The sequence below is a fragment of the Carlito syrichta genome, unplaced genomic scaffold (genome assembly GCF_000164805.1).
Source record: "Carlito syrichta isolate Samal-C Ts95f unplaced genomic scaffold, Tarsius_syrichta-2.0.1 Scaffold314704, whole genome shotgun sequence".
NCBI lineage: Eukaryota > Metazoa > Chordata > Mammalia > Primates > Tarsiidae > Carlito > Carlito syrichta.
In genome coordinates this window covers 57,066-78,062 of record NW_007258800.1, presented here as the reverse complement: position 1 = coordinate 78,062, position 20,997 = coordinate 57,066, and the positions used below count along the sequence as shown (strand labels likewise).

Sequence of the window (20,997 nt, the reverse complement as noted above, 5' to 3'; positions counted from 1 at the left end):
TTTCATATATCTGTTGACCATTTATATGTCTTTTTTGGAGAAATGTCTATTCAATTCTTTAGCCCATTTTAAAATCAAGTTATTGGTTTGTTTTCCTATTGTATTGTAGGTATTCCTTATATATTTGGAAATTAGTTCCTTATCTGATAAATGATTTGCAAATAATTTCTCCCATTCCATAGGTCACCTTTTCACTCTGTCAATGGTTTCCTTTGCTATGCAGAAGCTTTTTAGTTTGATTTCATCCCACTTGTCTACTTTTGCTTTTGTTGCTTATGCTTTTGATGTCAAATTCATGAAATTACTGCCAAGACCAGTGTCATGAATCTTTCCCCTATGTTTTCTCCTAGGAGTTTTACAGTTTCAGGTCTTACATTTCAGTCTTTAATCCATTTTGAGTTGATTTTTGTGTATGGTGTAAGGTAAGGATTCAGTTCCATTCTTTTGCATTGTGGATATCCAGTTTTCTCAACACAATTTGTCGAAAAGACTATACTTTCCCAATTATATATTCTTGGCACCCTTGTTGAGGATTAGTTGACCTCATATGTGTGGGGTGATTTCTTTGTAATATGCATATATTTTGAAATCAGGAGGTATGATGTCTCTAGCTTTGTTTTTTCTCAACACTAATTTGGCTATTCAAAAATTTTTTGTGTGGTTCCTTATGAAGTTTAGAATTGTTTTTTTCTATTTCTTTAAAAAAAAAAAGTCAGTGGGATTGTGATAGGGATTGCTAAGTTAAATCTGTAGATCATTTTGAGTAGTTTGGATATTTTAACAATTTTAAGTCTTCCAGTCCACAAACATAGGATATCTTTCCATGTTTGCGTCTTCTTTAATTTCTTTCATCAATATTTTGTAGGTTTCAGTGTACAAGTCTTTCATTTCCTAGAAATTTATTCCTAAGTATTTTATTGATTTTGGTACTATTGTAAATGGGATTGTTTCCCTAATTTCCTCTTCAGATGGTTTGTTATTAGTGTCTAAAAATGCAACTGATTTTTGTATATTAATTTTATGTCTTGCAACTTTACTGAATTCATTGATTAGCTCTAAGGAGTGAGCATCCTTGCCTTGTTTCTGTCTTAGGGAAAAGTTTTCAGTTTTCCACAGCTGAGTATAATATAAGTCGTGGGCTTTTCATATTGGCTTTTATTATGTTGAAGTAATTTTGTTCTATTCCTAGTTTGTTGAGAGTTTTTATTATGAACAAATATTGAATTTTGTCAAATGCTCTTTCTGTATCTATTGAGATGATCCTATGATTTTTAACCTTCATTCTGTTAATGTGTACCGTATTAATTTATTTTTGTAAGCTGAATCATTTTTGCAACCCAGGGATAAACTTTACTTAGTTGTGGCTTATAATGTGCTATATTTATACCAGTTCTTGAGCCTTACTTCAAATTTTGCAAATCAGAATCCCAGGAGTGGAGTACTGACCCCTGTAGCTTTAATAGCCTTCTCAGGCTTATGGGGATTATGGTTGAACCTGTCTTCCACAGCTTTCCTTCGACTAGAATATAAACTCCATGAAGACAGGGATTTTTATATATATGTTCATTATCATATCATCAGTTCCTAGAAGAGTGTCTTGTGCCTAGTAGTTGTTCAATAAATATTTATTGAATGAATGGGGATATAGAAATGTGTCCCTGCCTTTAAGAAGAATTCACCTGAGTATAGGAGACAAATATATATTAAAAAAAACTAGTATCTTGTCATTTTGCTAGGTAATTCAGATTCCAAGATATCAATAAACTGTGACTATAAAAATTATATTTACTTTTAATGGCCAAAGGAAGATAGTTCAAATTATTGATGACCTAATTGTCAGAAATTAGCCTTATCAAAGGGCATTCATTTGAACAAGCTCTTCAGGGGAACCTGATGTAGTACACTGAGAACCCATGTGATAGGGCATTTATACTCTTACTTCACCTACCCCAGCTTCCATTTGTTTATACTACCAGAGAAGTTGCTTGGTGAAACCTTACTCATTGTCACTGTTCATCATAAAAATGACGATACATGGCAAGGGTGCTAACTTAGAATGTCCCACAAACCCCAATACTTAGGGTACCAACATTGCTCACTCAGTGTTGCAATACAAGAGTGAGAGTGCTTCTTCTCCAACTCAGCACAATTTTTGAGTCAGTGTGTCCCAAATTAGCTCTGCTTATACTCAGAATCTTTCGAAGTTTCCTTTCCCTGTTTCTGGCCCTGTCTCCTCTAATTGCAGAAGCTAAAACTCTTAATGGGGATCAGACATCATACTACCTTCTCCATTCTACTAACCTCCTTCTTGCTAAAACCACAAAATATCCTCTCTCTTTTCCAGAGTTACCAAACAAAATTATTGCACAGAACTAGGGACATACAGAAAGTATCACTAAGTAGAGGGAAATTAGCTGACTTTCGAAGAATTTAGTCCTTTATTTTACCTTCAATATCACTCTTTTTCTAGTTCAAATAGACAAATATGCTAAATAATATATGCAGGGTAAAGGGAGAGGGGTGATTCTTCCCCAGTTCTGTTTCCTCTCATGTGGAGAGACCTCAACTAATGTATTTTACATTAATTAACGACTTTTCTCCATCCTTGTACTCACTGCTGGAGAAGGGAGTGAGTTATCTGATTAGTAAATTTGAAGAAAATTTATCAGATATGTTTAATCCAGCTTCCCCTTTCTCTCTCAGAGTGAATGTCTTGCAGGAAATTGAGTTTTCCTTTGTTCCTCTGGGTGGATAAATCTGATTGATTCTAGGATTCAGTAATATGAAACTCATTTGTTCACAGATATAAGCTATACCTTCCAACTTAGTCTATATCAATAATTAAGCTTATAATTTGGTTCCCACATGTTTATATTTCTACCTGTTTCTCAATAGGTAAGCATTCAGGCAGGGAAATAAGTATTATTTATTGGGTCCCCTAAAGTCCCCAGTACTCTGGTACAAAACAGTTTTGATGAATACACTGAAAAGCATTAATAGCAGACTAACCATTTTTACTAGAATTTAAGTTCCATGAAGGCAGATTTCTCTGGTGCATCTATTTTATTCTCATTACTTTATATCTACTACCTAGAAGAGGGCCTAGCACACATATTTGTTAAAAGAATAAATAAATGATGTGAAAATAGATTTATATTCTCACGTCTAAATCAAAACCACTGTTGAGCTTTGGTTTACAAACTGCAATACAGTCATTCATTCAACAAATACTTACTTCAATGTCTACTATGTGGGAAGCAGAACACAAACTATTGGGAATAAAATGATGAATGAGATAGGTACAATTTCTGTCGTGTTAAAAAATGCTTAAAGTTTACCATGTTCATGGATTGGAAGAATCATTATTGTTAAAATGATCATACTGCTGAAAGCAATCTACAGATTCAATGCAATCTCAATCAAAATACCCACTTTGTTCTTCACAGAACTAGAAAAAATAATCCTCACGTTTATATGGAATCAAAAAAGAGCCTTAATAGCCAAAGCAATTCTAATTAAAAGTACAATTGTGGAGGCATCACACTGCCTGACTTCAAATTATATTATAAGGTTATAGTAACTAAAACAGCATGGTACTGGTACAAGAATAGACAGATTGACCAATGGAACAGAACAGAGAACCCAGAAATAAAACCACATTCCTACAACCAACTGATCTTTGAAAAGCCAACAAAAATAAACAACAGGGAAATGACACCCTATTTAATAAATGATGCTGGGAAAACTGGCTAGCCATATGCAGAGGAATGAAACTGGACCCCTATCTCTTACTTTATACAAAAATTAACTCACGATGGATCAAAGACTTAAATGTAAGACCTGAAACTATAAAAATTAGAAGAAAACCTAGGAAACATCCTGCTAGACATTGGCCTAGGCAAATAATTAATATAAAAACCCTAAAAACAATTGCAACAAAAACTAAAATAGACAAATGGGACTTAAGTTAAAAAGATTCTACATAGCAACAGAAATAATCACCTAACAATCAAACAGAAAATCTACTGAATGGGAGAAAATATTTGTAAACTATGCCTCAAAGACCTAACACAAAGAATCTACAAGGAATTTAAACAACTCCACACATAAAAAAACAAAAAGCCACATCAAAAACTGGGTAAAAGGCACGAATAGATGCTTCTCAAAAGAAGACACACAGTCAATAAACATAAGAAAAAATGCTCAATATCACTAAATATCAGAGAAATGCAAATTAAAATCACAATGAGATATCACCTCACACAAGTCAGAATGGCCATTAATAGCAAATGAAAGAACAACAGATGTTGGCACAGTTGTAGAGAAAAGAGAACACTCATCCACTGTTGGTGGGGTTGTAAACTGGTTCAACCTCTACGGAATACAGTATGGAGATTTCTCAAATAACTAAAAATTGAATTACCATTTGACCCAACAAAGTCACTAGAAAGGATCTACCCAAAGGAAAAGAAATCAATATACAAAAAAAGATACCTATAGTCTATGTTCATTGCAGCACTTTTCACAATAGCAAGATCACAGAGCCAACCTAAGTGCCCATCAACAACTGACTGGATAAAGAAAATGTGGTATGTACACCACGGAATACTATGCAGCCATAAAAAAGAATGAAATCATGTTCTTTGCAGCACCATGGATGAAGCTGGAGATCATTCTAAGCGAAAGGACTCAGAAACCCAAAACTAAACACTGCATGTTCTCACTTATATGCAGGAGCTAAATGGCTACAAAGATGGGAATAATAGACATTGGGGACACCAATAAGGGGGAAGCAAGGAGGGGATTAAGGTTCAGAAACTACTTTTGGGGCACAATATTCACTATGTGGGGAATGAACCACCTGAGACCCAGTCCCCCCCACTGCACAATACATCCATGTAATGAACATGTATGTGCACCCCCAATCTAAAATTAAAAGATGCTTAAAGTTTTAAAAAATTGTTAAATACAATTTTTATAAAAACATTATTAAACAAAAATTTTGCATTTCCATATTTTATCACTATAAAACATATTTTAAAAGTTTCAAAAGGTGAATATTACCAGTTCTTTTCCCTGGCATCCCTTGAAAAACCCAGGATCAGAAATTGGATCAGTGAGGTATGACTGGAGGAGATTTAGCCGAAGACCTGTGGGAGGTTCATTAGTCATTTTTACTCCATTCTGTAGAATTGTTACTGGGAACTAAGACAAAATAAATGGAGAACATTACACAAGATAGCAAGTTCAGGCCATAAAAAAATGCATACACACTAGTGGATTAAAAAATAGGTATAATGGAGGGTTCCACAAATATCTGTAAAACCTCTTGAGGTTACACATCTAAAGCAGGCATGCATGTGGCCCGGGTCAGCTAGTAATGTGATCCCACAAAATTTTTTAACATCATGTGTTTTTTAGCATCTATTTTCTTTGTGAACCTATGTGTAGTTCTGTTTTTGAAGTTTACAATCACGCTTTATTCATGATATCGCTTTCCGGCAGCACGTACATCTGTGAGCAGAGGTTTTCAGTTATGAAGCACACAAAGAGCAAGATTTGAACAAACATTTCTGACAAGCACCTTGAGAACTCACTAAGAATTGTGACCACTTCCATTGAACCAGAAATTGATAGATTAGTTTTACAAAAAGGTCAAGTTTTCCACTACCCTTATATTGTTCTCATTTTTCTAAATGTTATAACAAAAATATAAAGAATAAAAGTCTTGGCCAGGCTCGGTGGCTCAGCCTGTAATCCCAGCGCTTTGAGAGGCTGAGGTGAGTGGATTGCCTGAGCCCGCGGGTTCAAGATCCTCCTGGGCAACTTGGCGAGACCTCATCTCTACAATAAATCAAAAAATTAGACGGGTGTGGTAACATGCGCCTGTAGTTTCAGCTACTTGGAAGGCTGAGGCGAAAGAATTGCTGGAGTCCGGCAGGCGAGGCTGTGGTGGCTGGGAGCGGCCACTGCACTCCAGTCTGGGCGACAGAGTGAGACTCCAACTCAAAAAAAAAAGTCTTATTATATATGTACACTATGTTATATAATTTATGTGCGGCCCAAGACAATTCCACTTTACTTGATGCAGCTCAGGGAAGCCAACAGGTTAGTCATCCCTGATCTAAAGCTTGATTAAAATATACAATAGCTAAATAAATGTACTGAACACTATAGGAAATAAACGTACTTTTGGGGATGGATAGCTTGTGAGCCAAAGCCTAAATGATGAGTTACAGATTTCAGAAGTTAAATCTTCACATATTTTTTCCAATGTAGGCATCCAAGACACTGCAAGGTGACAATTCTGTAGGCAAACCCAAGTTCCTTCTTCTACTGCTGCTTTTATCATTTTTGCTGCAATTGGTCCTTGTCCCTGTCCCAGTGAAATAGCTTGAAACTTATTTCCAGACATAGATTTATCATTTGCAAATTTCAGCAGGCCTATGAGGGGTATAAAAAATGGTCACACTATTTACTCTAGAATTATAAAATATGCCTTACAAATAGGTGTTTTATCATGAAAAATTCTAGTTACCTTTTCCTATAAATACTAGATATTCTAACCGATTTATAATACTGTAAGAAATGGGTATTGAGTAAAATGCTTAATTTATAATTTCTTAAGAGTTTACAGTATGTGCACTTACTGGCCATAGGATCTGCTCCTGGAGATAGCACAAAAATTAAGGGACTGGTACAATTTGAATCCAAGTAACTCTTAGCCAAATCAAATGGTGGAGGCTCTACAAACTTTTTCCCTAGTTTGTCAGTTACATAATTGGTTATAGCTGGGGTTATCTGTTGAAGAGAGAAGATATGATCTTTAGAGAATTTTTGCTTCACATAACAGCTTTGATTGTTATTTAGAAACAACAAAGAATAAAATTTGAGTCTGATGGTCAAGAAAAGCATACAGGAACACAGACAAAGCAATAATTTCCCTGAGATACAAAAAAGTGTATATAAATTGATAGTATGAAACTAACAATCCAAAAGAAAGATGGGCAAATTGTTAGGTAAATAAGCCAAAGATGACCTGTAAGGTTATGATACCCAGATATTTGATCAAATATTGGTTTACACATTGCTGTGAAGGTATTTTTAGATGAGTTTAATATTTAAATCAGTAGACTTTGAGTAAAGCAGATTGCACTCCATAATGCAGGAGTGTCTCATCCAATCAGTTGAAGGCCTTAAAAGAGAGAGAGGAAAAAAGCCTAATTTCCCTTGAGAAAGAGGGATTTTTTGCCAGCAAACTGCCTTTGGACTTGAACTGTAACATCAACTCTTCCCTGGATCTCTAGTCAACCAGTTTACCAAGCAGACTTGCCAGCCTCCATAAGCATCTCAGCCAATTCCTTTAAATCAATCAATCTGTTCTTCTCCCTTTTTTTCTATTTCTCTGGAGAACCCTGAATAATATAGGCTTTAACTCTATTTAGTTCATTCAATTCAACTTAATACATAGATGTTTATTAGGCTTCTACCACCTGCCAGGCCCTAAGTCCTAGAGATACAGAGCATGGGTCTCAACCTGAAGAATCTCACAGTCTAGAGGGAAACCTTAACAAATAAACAGACAATTATTGTATATTCTAATGGATAAGTACTACTGTGTGTAAAAACATGTTTCCAAGCATGTCAGATAAAGCAATAAACCCACATGAGGTATTGGAACATTGCTATTGCCCATTAGGAAGTCATTCTGTGAAGTGCAAATAGGCAGGTGTTTCCCAGATGCAAAGCTATTCATTCCGACAGTTTACCATGAACAAGGGAGGCTATTGTAATAAAACAATGACTAAAGCATTGTTTTAGGCTTCAAGGGACTTATGTCTAGTGATACATACATTTTACAACCTGACTGGGTTCTTATGCCCACTACCCAGAGAAACTCAGACAGACACAGCTGTTACAGTAGAGAAAGAGTTTAATATTGCAAAGCAGCTGAGCAAAGAGGACAGGAGACAATTCTCAGATCTGCCTCCCTGAGAGTCTTAGGCAAGGATTTTTTTAAGGAATATTTTCATGGGCAGGGGGCTAGAGAACGGGCACACTGATTGGTTGGGGATGACGTCATGAGGGAATGTCAAAACTGTCTTTGTGTGCAGAACAATTTTCTGGGAGGGAGTCAGCTTCATAGTATGTGTCCTGGGTCCAGGTGGGGCCTTGGGTCCGTCAGAGTATAAAGTCTGAAAAACATCTCAAACACTATTCTTAGGTTTTATAACAGAGGCTATCTATAGAGCAAGTCCTGTAACCAACGGCTACTGGACCCTAGGCAGTAAGCCATTATAGAGGTATATGGGAGGTGGGATCCCTGGAGATTAGAGTTGCTCATGCCCTTCAACTCAGTCGATCAAACCTGAGGATGTCATCAAAGAGACCTGTGCAACTTTATGCTAATGGTTTAAGGAAAAATATGCTTATATTTTGCAGGCAGCCTCTCCCTCCCCAGGGCTCAGGACATGAAGATAATCAATTACTCTCTGTTGAAGTGAAAACAAACTTAAAAACAACATATTTGTTCATTTCTTAATCATAGTTGCACCTTTGTAGGGCTCAGGTCTCTTCTACAGTTTTTACCCCGTGGCCCTATGCTAATTTTAATTTTAGTTAATACAGGTGATTTCACACACATATAATGATTTCACACACATATAACACAACTATCATGGAGGGAAGAATTAGGTAAGTTTTTAACAATGTACAACGGTCTTTGGAAGTTAAAGTAAGGAGAAATACTCAGGAGTAAAGTAATTATGTAGACCTCTGTTTGAATCTACTCAAAGAGAATGAGATAATGCTTCTTGTGAGACTTTACTAAAAACACAAAATGTTAAAAGAAAAAAAAAGAAAGGAAGGAAGGAAAGAAGGAAGGAGTTCAGAAAAAGGAAGGAGGGGGCTACTACAATCACTTTCAACACCTTCTTATCATATGTGGTGTAACTTACTTACTGATGAAGATTATTTCCTTGAACAAACGTTAGGTTAGGCTCCTCTGAGCATTGTTTTCTACTTGACCTTGTCCTCAAGAGCCCAGTTATAGCAAGAATCCTCCTGAAGTCAGTTTATTGAGAATCTCCTACTCTCTACATCTGATCGCCCTCCATATCTGATCAAATTCCTCATCCACCACTATCACCCAGGGGATATCTGATCACCTTGGCTTGCTTTCAGCAAGAATTCTGCTGGTCTGGTGAGCAAGAATTCCCCCTGTCTTTGATGTCTCTTCTTGGTAATTTCCCCACAACCTATTCTTTGACTATAAATCCCCAAATGTCCCTCCTGTATTAGAAGTTGAGCTTCATCTCTCTCTCCTATTGTGATAGCTGTGAGCAAGGTCTTTCTTACTATTTTAGCATTTATCATAGATAATTTTTTCTTTAATATTACTCAAAGTATGAACATAGGTTTTTTTTTCTATTTAAAATGTTTCCTTTTGTTACACCATAATCACCTTTCTTAAATGTGTGAACATTGGTATCAGCCTATTTATCTCACCTGTAGAAAAATATTTGTACATACTTGAACTAATAAACTTGTGACATGTACAAGACTTCTACCATTTTCTGTTTTTAGCCATAATGTAGTTACAGAAAATGGATTTACACTCCTACCATAAACAACTAAACAATGGGCAAAAATAATGAAGCAATCATTTTCAGACATTGGGCAATATAGGTGGTGTAGGACTGTGATCCATGAGAAAAAGAAAAAGTGAACCCTGTTATTCTCTTAGCTTTCTCCTTGGAAGTATGTTCTAAACTACAGAACAGGGAGAGTGATTGAAAGCAGAGCAACACAGTGATGCTGAGCTGGGAAGACAAGAAAAAGAATCCAAAGAGGCTAAGCCTGCTAAAGTTGCAGCTTCAACTAAGAGAGAGTATCCAGAAATCTGCATAACAGAACCTTTAGATCTTTGCTGAATACTATGGTGTGTATGTATGAGGTCAAGCAAAGAGCTATGGAGGGGCTTAGAGTTAGGAGTCTGGGGTGCTATCAGAGTTCATGCAAGACTGGTAGTCATTGAACTTCTCAATAGCCACAGTAGGAAGTCCGTGGTGATCACTTGGGCATTTGGTAAAGATTCCAGAAGGGTGACACTTTAGTAGTAGGGCTAAACTATGCATTGAATAAAGGTTACTCTAGACCAGCCCTAACAAATCTTTTAAAACAACTTTGAAAGGAACAATTTAAATCTAAGTAACTTAATTACATAGTCACAGGGAATGACACATTTTCTATAGAGGACCAGATAGTAAATATTTTAGGCTTTGTGGGACACGTACAGTTTCTGCTGCATATTCTTCTTATTTTTAAACAACACTTTAAAAATACAAAAAAAAATTTTTAGTTCATAGGCTAGAAAAAAAGAGGCCATGGGCTGGATTGACCCACAGGTGATTTTTGTTGACCCCTGAACTAGCAGGACAAAACTCAATAAACTTTGTAAGAAAATAACAAAATCCAACCCATCCACAATGTAACATCCACAATGTCCAACATCCAAACATTACTTGACATGCCAAGAAGCAGGAAAAAAATCATCCATAACCAAGAGTAAAATCCGTAAAAAGGAACAAATCCAAAAATGATGGAATTAACAGTCAAGAATTTTAAAAGTTATTATAACTGTGTTCAAGTATTTACAAGAAAATATGAGTCGAGTAAGAAGAGAACTAGAATATACAAAAAGAACCAAATAGCATTTCCAGAGATGAAATACAAAATTGCTGAAATAAAAAATTAATTGGATGGGATTAATAGCAGATTAGACACTACAAAAGAAGAAATCAGCAAATGTAAAGATAGTAAAAGAAACTAAAAGATAAATATACAAAAGATTAAACAATAATTAACAGAATGCCTATCAGTTACCTATGGCATAACATTAAATAATCTAACATGTATATAATTGGAATCCTGGGTGGGATGGCAAAATATTTGAAGAAATAATGACCAAAAATATTCTCAAATTGAGGAAAACAAAAAACTAGCAGATCCAAGGAGATCAATGAACCCAAGGCAGGATATCAACTGCTTTGAGTATTTGGTGTGAGAATTAAAAAATCAGCTAACAATACTTTTAAACCTGGTACTTCATAAATGGCAAATTTTATCCAAATAGAACATGTTGGTCTTTTACCTTATCAGGTCTTAAGCACCGAAGAATTATTATTTTCTGTAGTTCATTCAGCTTATTATCCATTGGTGCTGGAAATTTAGCATTATGTGGCTCTTTACTGTCATAAATTTCCCGCCATTCAAGTATATGCTCACAAAAATGCTCCCTAATGGAAAAAAGTTTAATAATTATTCCTTTCACTGAAAAAAAAAATTAAAAAGAGATTGGTGAACAAGGGAAAGAAATGAGACAGCTGTACGACCATTTAAAAATCACTAGATTATAGAACAAATGTATCTATCATTATTCAATGCTAAACCATCAAATTTAAACAATTACCTGAGTCCTCTGAAGGCAGGAAATTCACTTGCACGACAAATTTCCTCCCAGCTTTTATCCTGTAGCCAAGTTGGATCAGGATTTTTCTCAGCACTCTTAAGACTTACTCCTCCAGTTAAAAGAAACATCAGTTCCTGGTAGTCAATCTCTTTCCTTGCCCTGTATGCCCAAAATAAGGACTGATGTAAAACTGTTGATTTAAAAATGGAATGATGTCAACTTCTGCTTTTATAGCCTGGATGTAATAACCAGGACTGTTCTTATCCTCTTACTGTAAACAATTAGAAAACTGGACTAAATTAATGAAACAACTGTTTTTGGAAATTATACAACAGCCAGCACAGGCCTGTGGCTCTTGAGAGAGAAGAGAGATGAATAAGGTGACCCCTATGGCTCCACTGGAGGTGCCTAGAGGCACTTTCCAGGCTACAGAGTAGGGTGGGGATCAAAATCCAAGCTTGGCAGTATTGCTGAGTTGAAGAGACAGAGATTAGAATAAGGAAAGCTGAGAAATGACTGGAATTTGTGGGAAGAATGTCAGAGGAAAGAAATGAATGGCAAAGGAGCTCCAAAAATCTGCGTAAAGTGTTTTCTTGATTCTACTGATAAACACTGACGGGACTATGTTCTAAGAAATGCATCATTAGGTGATTTCATCATTGTACAAACATCATAAAGTATGTTTATACAAACAAGATAGTATAGCAAGCTATACACTTAGGCTATATGGTATAACCTGTTGCTCCTAGGCTTCAAACCTGTATAGCATGTTATTGTCCTTAATACTGTAGGCAATTCTAACACAATGGTAAGTATCTGTGTATCTAAATATAGAAAAGGAACAGTAAAAATATAATATTATAATCTTATGGAACCACTGTTACATATATGGTTCATCACTGACTGAAACATTATATAGCAAATGGCTGTACTGAGGTATGAGTTAGTAGGGTAAAACTCTAAGAGGTCAGGTAACATGTTACCTGAATAGCTCCCAGAGATCACATAGGACTGGGAAATATAAGTTCTTGCTAGAGTTGAATCTTTGTTCATCACTAGAAGAATTCAGTGGTGACATGAGAGGAATCATCTTAGTAATGAAGCTAACATAGCTTTAGAGTTAAGACTCTAAAACTGCTATAAGAAAGCTTAAACAGAAATTTTCTTTTTAAGACAGTGTCTTGCTCTGTTACTGAGGCTGGAGTACAGTGGAGAGATCATTGCTCACTGTACCCTTGAACTCCTGGGCTCAGGTGATCCTCCCCCCTCAACCTCCTGAGTAGCTGGATTATAGGCACAAGCACTGCACCTGGCACAATTTTTGAAAAGATAAAACTAATCCAGTAGTAATTTAACTACCTGGAAAAGTAAAACCTAAAACTCTTTAAAGAGATACCAAATTTTGCCACTATAAAATTCATAATATCCATAACCAGGAGAAAAATTGACCATAGATATAGACATAGAAAGGAAAGAATTTAATTAGGAGACAAGAATGTTAGAGTAGTTATAAACATGATGAAGGGGTTAAGGCAAAATATGAACATAATGAAGAAATTGGCAATATTAAAGAGATCAAATGCAAATTCTAAAGATAAAAAATACAAAAACTGAAATAAAAGTATACTGATTTATTTTTCAGATGAGTAGAAGCAGACCTACACTACAAGAAGTGTTCAAAGAAGTTTCAGACAGATGGAACTCTGGATCACACAGAAGAATAAAGAGCATCAGAATGGTAACTATGTGAGTAAACGTAAAAGACTTTTTGTTTATTATTTAAGTCTCTGTGAAAGATAATGTAAGGAATTTGAAATCATCACTCCCATTCTCACAATAAGAAACAAGCTGAACAATGAACTACTATACTATAATACAATCACAGCAAATAAACTATAGCCTCATGAAACAGCATGAATGAATCATAAAAACAATGTTGAGGAAAAGAAGTCAGATAAAGGAATTCATAGTACTTGCCTTTCATTTATATAAAATTCAAACTGCAATGTTAGAAATGAGAATAGTAGTTGGGGAGAAAGCAGGCAGACCATGAGAGGAGTACAAGAAGAAGTGCTTCAGGAATGATGGGAATGTTCTATTTCTTGGCCAGATTTTCTCTTTGTAAGAATTTATTGAACTGTACATTAATATTTTGTGAACTATTCTGCATTATGTAAATTTTAAAAATCAAATAAACATCAAAACACCAATACTACTGTAGAAGCCATTGTTATCCACGAAATGCACAAGTAAAATAATGAACTAAGCAAAGCACAATATTATATCTTTCTGTGAGAAGTCATATTTACAGATTAGATTCCAAGTGAGTTTTAAAAATAGTAAACTAAGAAAAAGCAAGTAACTTACAGAAGAAGATTGGCACATAATAAAAAGGAAAATAACAGCTTGTCGTTCTCAAATAGTGATCGGCATATATTACAATATAAATTGTATGTGAAGTGGTCATTTAAATATCGTAGGCGCTTTTCCAAAATTTTGGATTTGTTACTAAAAGGTTAAAAGACAGGAAAATATATTGTCAAACAAAACTAAGAAAATATAAGTAACATAAAATAATATACACACTTTTTACTTTATGAAAGTATTCACTATTAAAAACATATGAAACACAGATACACACATGAGTTCATGTAAAATTGGTGAAATCTGATCTGAATAGGCTTTATGGATTGTGCCAATGTCAGTTTCCTGGTTGTGATATTGCACTATAGACATGATGTTAACAATGGAGAAATACAGTAAAGGTTCATAAAATATCTTTGTACATATTTTTCTGTTCACAACTTCTTGTGAATCTTAAGTACTTCAAAATAAAGTTGTAAAAAATAAAGTATAATTGTATGAGAAAGTGAAAAGTGGTTTATATCATTTCTCTATTTTCAAAATCCTAAATTTCTTATTCTACCCCACGAAAACAATCTGTTAATTTTAAAAAAATCTAGATCCCTATTAATGTGGGGCTCTATGCTAAGGAGGGAAATGTAAGAGACAAAGAATTGTGAAACAGGCCATTGCCTTGCTAGACTCTGGTGTGGCCATGTGCTCTTTGAGCTATGGCTGTTATCATGCTTCCTGGCTTTGGCCTCCTCCCCCACCTTGGGGAGGTGAATCTCTCTCCCTCTCTCTAATTTATTTTTAAATAAACTATATTTTCTAATCTAAAAAAAAAAAAAGAATTATGAAACATGCCTGTCCAAAAGTAACATAAAATCTAGATAAAGATCTACACATTTTTTTTAAATTCATGGGAAGTCAGAAAACATATAGACAAAATAACTTATGGTTATTTCTGGGTGGAGTTATAGCTTATATTTTCTTTTTTACACTCTCATATTTAAAAATTGGTTTCAGTTTTTGCAGTTCATTTTTTTAACGTAATACTTGTGGGAATATAAAATAGTGCAGTCATTCTAGAAAACAGTTTGGCAGTTTCCTAAAACAGTAACAACAAATAAATAAGCAACTACTACATGACACAGCAATTGTACTCCTGGGTATTTATTTCAGAGAAATGAAAATGTCTATTCACACAAACACAAGTACATGCATGTTTATAGTAGTTTTAACATTTGAGCCCCAAACAGGAAATAACTGAGATGTCCTTAAAAGGTAAATGATTAGACAAGCTGTGGTACATTCATATCATGAAATACTTCTCAGCAGTTAAAAAAAAAAGAGCAAACTACTGATAAACACAACAATCTGAATCTCCAGAGAATTATGTTGAGTGAAAAAAGCCACTCTCAAAGGTACACATTATATGATTTCTCTTATATAAAATTTTTGAAGTGATATAATTACAGAAATGGAGAACAAATTAGTGGTTCCCAAGGGTTATAGAGGGAGTAGGTATGGGCGGGAAGTGAATATAGCTATAAAAGGGAAACATGGGGATCCTAGTGGTGGTGGAAATGTTCTGTATCTTGATTGTATTAATGTCAATATATAGGTTGTGATATTGTTCTATAGGTTTTCAAAATGTCACCATTGGGGTAACTTGGTAAAGGGTACATGATATCTCTATTATTTCTTATAATTGCATGTGAATCTACACTTATCTCAAAATTACAATTTTGATTTTAAAAAGGTAATAGTTGGGACCATGGAAATGGGATGAAATGGTTGAGTATAGTGACATTTCTCTGAGTAGACCTTTTTGTACAGGATTGAATTTTGGAGTTATTAATTGTTTATGTACTCAAACACGTAATAAAATTGAAGTCAACAAGAATGAGAAAAAATTCCTAAAATGAATTATAAAAATAAACAAATGAACCTAACTGTATTTCTTAGAAATAACAGCATATAATGAAGGGGGAAGTAAACTAATCCAAGTAACTTTTAAATACAGTATTTTATATCTAAATTTTTTAAACTTTGTTTTTGTGTGAACATATGTAATCAATTATCTTGGATATATACCCAGGAGCAGAACTGCTAGATCTTATGGAAATCCATGTTTAATATTTCAAAGAACTTTCACAGTGGCCACACTATTTTAAAAACCCACCAGCAGTGTATGAGGGTTCCAATTATTCCACACCTTCGTTGAAACTTGATATTGACATTTATATAAATTCTTTAACTTTTATTTTCTCCATTATGTAGATTGTGTAAATCCAAATTCCAAATTCCAACTGGGAAAACTTAGGGATTTCAAACATTCAAGAGAGATTTGTTCTACAAGAGCCCATGTAGGTAGAATTTTCTTATAGCACATGTGATAGGCTCAAATATTTTTATTTTACTTAAGTACAGCAGTTACTAAACTCTAGGCATTTGTTTTTGTGTGACGGTGACCTTACAAATATTATCTCATTTTATTCTCATAATAACCCTAAAAGGTAGGTACTATTATTATCCCTGGGTTTTTTGTTTTTGTTTGGTTTTGTTTTGTTTGAGTTGGATTCTCACTCCGTAGCCCAGGCTGGAGTGCAGTGGCACACACACAGCCACCCCAGTGTAGACCTGCTGGGCTCTAGCAATCCTTTTGCCTCAGCCTTCCAAGTAGGCGAAACTACAGGCACATGCCACCACGCCCGGCTAGTTTGATTTACTGCAGAGACAAGTCTCGCCATGTTGCCCAGGTTGGTCTTGAAGCTGTGGGCTCAGGCAATCCTCTTGCCTCGCCTCCCAAAGTGCTGGGATTACAGGCTTGAGCCACTGCACCCAGCCTATCTCTGTTTTATAGATAAGAAAAACTGAAGCAATTACCTCAGGTTACCTGCCTTGCCTGTAGTCATGCAGTTAGTATGTGGCAGAATTGAGACGTAATCCCCAACTTCAGTCTGACTCCAAAATCTGTGCACATTCATTAATTGATTAAAGTGAAAACACCCTATACAACTATTAGAAATGTGTGACTGAAACCTTTTAGAGAGCTCATGGCTGGAGAAAGATAAACTAGAGTCGTCAGCAAAAATAAGGCATGTGTCTCCTTTATTGAAATATTTAAGAGATGAGAAAAAAGGACTACAGGTTGTCCCTCTATGCCTAAATCTTGAGTAGGCATAAAACAACTATTTAAAACAGAGAAGAGGCTTTAATTATTTTTCTTTCATTCTTTTCTTTCACTTATCTTTCTTTCTTTTACTTTTCCATATTTTTAGATGTTCTATAATGAATACATATTACGTAAGTAATAAGAAAAAAGTTATATTTAATGGAAAGGATTATGAAAATCCAACCAGTGGAAGATGAATAAAGTTAGAGAATGTTTACCTGTCATGAATAGAGTTGATATATAGGTTCACAAACCAGGTAAGAGAGTACTGATACATGGGATCAATGTTAGCCAGGTCTGCAATGCTAAAGAATAGTACTGATGAATGTTTAGCAATAGGTCTATAGCCTTCTCGAGACTCTGCTATTTTGAGTTCTGTTTTTTCTGCAATCTAAGAGAAGAGATAAAACAAGATTAAGAATAGGGAATGTATTTTAATTACGCACTTTTCATACAATTAAGTTTATATTTTTTAAAAACCTCCTAATTCAATGACAAAATTATATGACTTTAAATATTTACAAAACATGGTGGTATCATACCAAAAGTTAGAAAGAGAGAAAAGAAAGAGGAAGAAGGAAATAACTACAGAGAGAAGAAGAGAAAAGGAAAACAAGAGAAGAAAAAAGGAAAAAAAAAAGCTTTACAGATTAAAAATATGATTAACCACTAATGATCTCTTTTTTGAGAAATATCAGTTGTTAATCTTCACTTATTCTTTGCCTGATTCTGCCATGTGTTGATTATAGTCATTCACCTCTTTCATTTTAATAGGTTAGAGATAGAGGGGAAAAGAGCAAGTGTGTATGTACGCATGTTTAAGGTGTTAACTCATGTACTAGAATCCAGCACAGAGTATGTATGGCAAAGATTTTCAAAACAATTTGTTGGTTGATGACTTTATGCATCAAGAATAATTTTTTAAAACTTGCTTCTTATATATTCAACTTTTCTAGCTGAATAGAGTTTCTTTGCAGAGTAACTGCCAAAAATTTTGTTTTCTCCACTATAATAGCTCTTCAACTGACAACTCAAACAGGTTGATATCCTATAGAATCAGATCTAAGATAAGCTAATCAAAAATTCCCCTGGAGAATTAAAACTTTAATGGCCTCAGAAAGTGAAGTCAGGTGGTACTGGCATTAGTGCTAAAATGTAGTAGGACCTTTTCTACATATTGGTTTCTACATAGCAGATGAGTGTATGAAGGAACAGATGCAACAGTTTTATAGAAAAAAGCTGGTTTTCAGATGGAGTAAAGAGAAGCACGGAAGGACCACACAGCCCCAGAGATAAGTGGAGAGACTGAGCACAGAAATTTAATGCTTCCTATGTGTCCTGGAGGTCTGGATGTACATCCTATAATTGTGAAAATAAAATGTATCTTTTTTATTTTGGCTAACTTGAGGGAGTTTCTGTTCCTTGCAAACACACTTTCCCCAACATTATACTGTATAACTACAAATGAACCAAAAGTAAGTTTTGAAACACAGTCTTGACTATAAGTAAAACAAAGTTTTATCAACAATGGGAATTAATGACATTTTGCATAAGAAAGCATAATTTTAGTGTCTCCATTTAAACCTTCTGCTATTTAAGCCTCGAATTTTCAACTCAAATGTCATTTTGCCATTAATAGAAATAGCAAGCAAAAACAAACAGTACATATGGCTATTACTTTTAAAAAGTAGGCCAGGCATAGTGGCTTATGCTTATAATCCCAGCACTTTGGGAAGCCGAGGTGAGAGAAATGTTTGAGCCCAGGAACTGGAGACCAACCTAGGCAATATAGTGACACCTCATCTCTACAAAAAAATAAAAAAATTAGCTGGGTGTGATGGTGCACCTGTAGTCCCAGCTACTCAGGGAGGCTAAGGCAGAAGGATCGCCTGAGCCTGGGAGGTAGAGGCTGCTGTGAACTGTGGTCATGCCAGTGTACTCCAGCCTGAGCAGCAGAGTGAGACTCTGAACCAAATAAATAAATACATAGTAAATAATAATTTAATTAATGTTCCATGACATGATCTATAGTATATTTATAAACAAAAATAAATATACTATATCTATAGTATATTTATAAACAAAATTGCTAAACTTGGACCCTTAATATGAAATGCTACACTTAGGAAGTATAAGTACATTTAAAAAAATAATTTACTATTAACAGCCTCAAATCAAGGAACAAGACACTTTCCAAGAAATGAATACTGCGAGTGTATGTTAAGATGTTAAAAGAGGGTAGTTTATTTTTTGTAAAAATGTTCTGTGATACATACACACACACACACGTGTGTGTGTGTGTGTGTGTGTGTGTGTGTGTGTGTGTGTGTGTGTATAAAATACTTTCCAAGAATCATGAAAGATTAAACTTTAGTCAGAAAACCACTGGAGTAGGGGTAGGGGTAAATCTTGAAATCTACAGAATGAGGGTTTAAAATTTTGGTCGTGTTTGTTTAATCTTGTGGGCTGTAATAAAGGGAAAAGCAGGTTTTAGACTATGTGGAGGAGCCATCCTCTGAAGATGGTTTTTCTTATTTTAGGTGGAGGAAAGGTAGACTAGAATTCAGGACCAGATCCAGAGTATATTTTGGATCAAAATAGTTAATGAATTTAAAACCATGTCTGAAATGGGATCCAGTCAGATTATGTTTTATAAAAACTGTTTTCCTAAGATAAAGTACTTGAACAAATAAATAATTATGTATCTCTTTCTCCTTGAGTCTTAATAGGAAATAAGCCAATACATGCTTTCTATCTTCTCTTTCTTTGAAAACCAGTTTGGTGAGGGGACAATAAGAAGCTTGTTCTGCTCTGATGGACAGGAATTGGGAAGGGGAACACTACAGAATACCTCAGCCATGGTAGCTGATGGGAGGCTGTCATAGAATATTAGTATAAGACTCTACTCTTTTGGTCCTTTGGTTCTCCTAAAATTAAAAAAGCAGCACACACTCAAACAGTACACCTGACCAGATAGAGTTATTACCATCACATAAATCCAAAGGGTAAGGATGTCTAGACCTTCTGAAAGTTCTCTGTCCCAATATGGGTCTGGATTGGGATGGGGAGCAATGGAAGGTGCTGAGCGACTACTGCAATCTCTGTTTAGGTCTATTTTTATTTTTTAACTACCCCAAATTGAAGAAGTACTTAATTTATTGAGTGGGCCAAGGAGGACTGAAAGTTCTAAAAAATTATAAAGTTAGTCTACAGAAGTCATTCTATAATATCATTTAACTGTGTAAACTTAGACCTTAGCCAATCTTTCTGAGCCCTAGTTTTCTCAACTATGAAGTGCAAAAATAACTGATAGCTAAAACCTCTTCCAACTATAACATTATATGGTTCTGCAAAAAGATAGGTGTTATAAAAATATCATTCAACCATGTTAGATTAATTCTCAATAAATGCACTATTGGCCATAAACAACTTGCCCCCCATCCACCTGCCACCTTTAACTCTCATGCCTCTCTCCTGGACAAGTAAATGACAAGATATGTCAAAAGAACATCCCTATTGATTCCTATAACCCCTTATTGTCCAATAAACCAGCAACTGCCTCCATACACCTCAAACTCCTACTAGGAACGGAGGTAAGATAAAGTTCTCAAATTCGATTTTTAGGAGAATCAACTAAAACTTTTCTTCTGGCCAGGCTCGGTGGCTCAGCCTGTAATCCCAGCACTTTGGGAGGCTGAGACGAGTGGATTGCCTGAGCCCGGGGGTTCGAGACCCGCCCGGGCAACTTAGCGAGACCTCGTCCCTACAAAAAATCAAAAATTAGCCAAGCATGGTAGCGCACGCCTGTAGTTCCGGCTAACTGGAAGGCTGAGGCGGAAGGATCGCTGGAGCCCAACGGATCGAGGCTGCGGTGGCCGGGAGCATGCCACTGCACTCCAGTCTGGGCGACAGAGTGAGACTCCAACTAAAAAAAACAACAACAAACTTTTCTTCTGTGTATAGATACCAACTAGATTAGACCACGTTTTGAATAATTTAGAAG

At 35.3% G+C, this 20,997-nt stretch overlaps 1 protein-coding gene across 1 annotated transcript in view; it reads right to left on the bottom strand.

Moving 5' to 3' along the window:
* The window catches only part of DNAH12 (dynein axonemal heavy chain 12), a 97,074-nt gene that overhangs the window by 21,023 nt on the left and 55,054 nt on the right, over positions 1–20,997 (bottom strand). The window contains exons 24-30 of the mRNA XM_008071746.1: positions 17,213–17,385; positions 13,838–13,978; positions 11,471–11,629; positions 11,153–11,297; positions 6,651–6,801; positions 6,191–6,444; positions 5,065–5,205 (exon numbers count right to left, since the gene is read on the bottom strand). Of these exons, the coding sequence (XP_008069937.1) occupies positions 5,065–5,205; positions 6,191–6,444; positions 6,651–6,801; positions 11,153–11,297; positions 11,471–11,629; positions 13,838–13,978; positions 17,213–17,385 (1,164 nt within the window). The remainder of the gene's footprint in view (positions 1–5,064; positions 5,206–6,190; positions 6,445–6,650; positions 6,802–11,152; positions 11,298–11,470; positions 11,630–13,837; positions 13,979–17,212; positions 17,386–20,997) is intronic.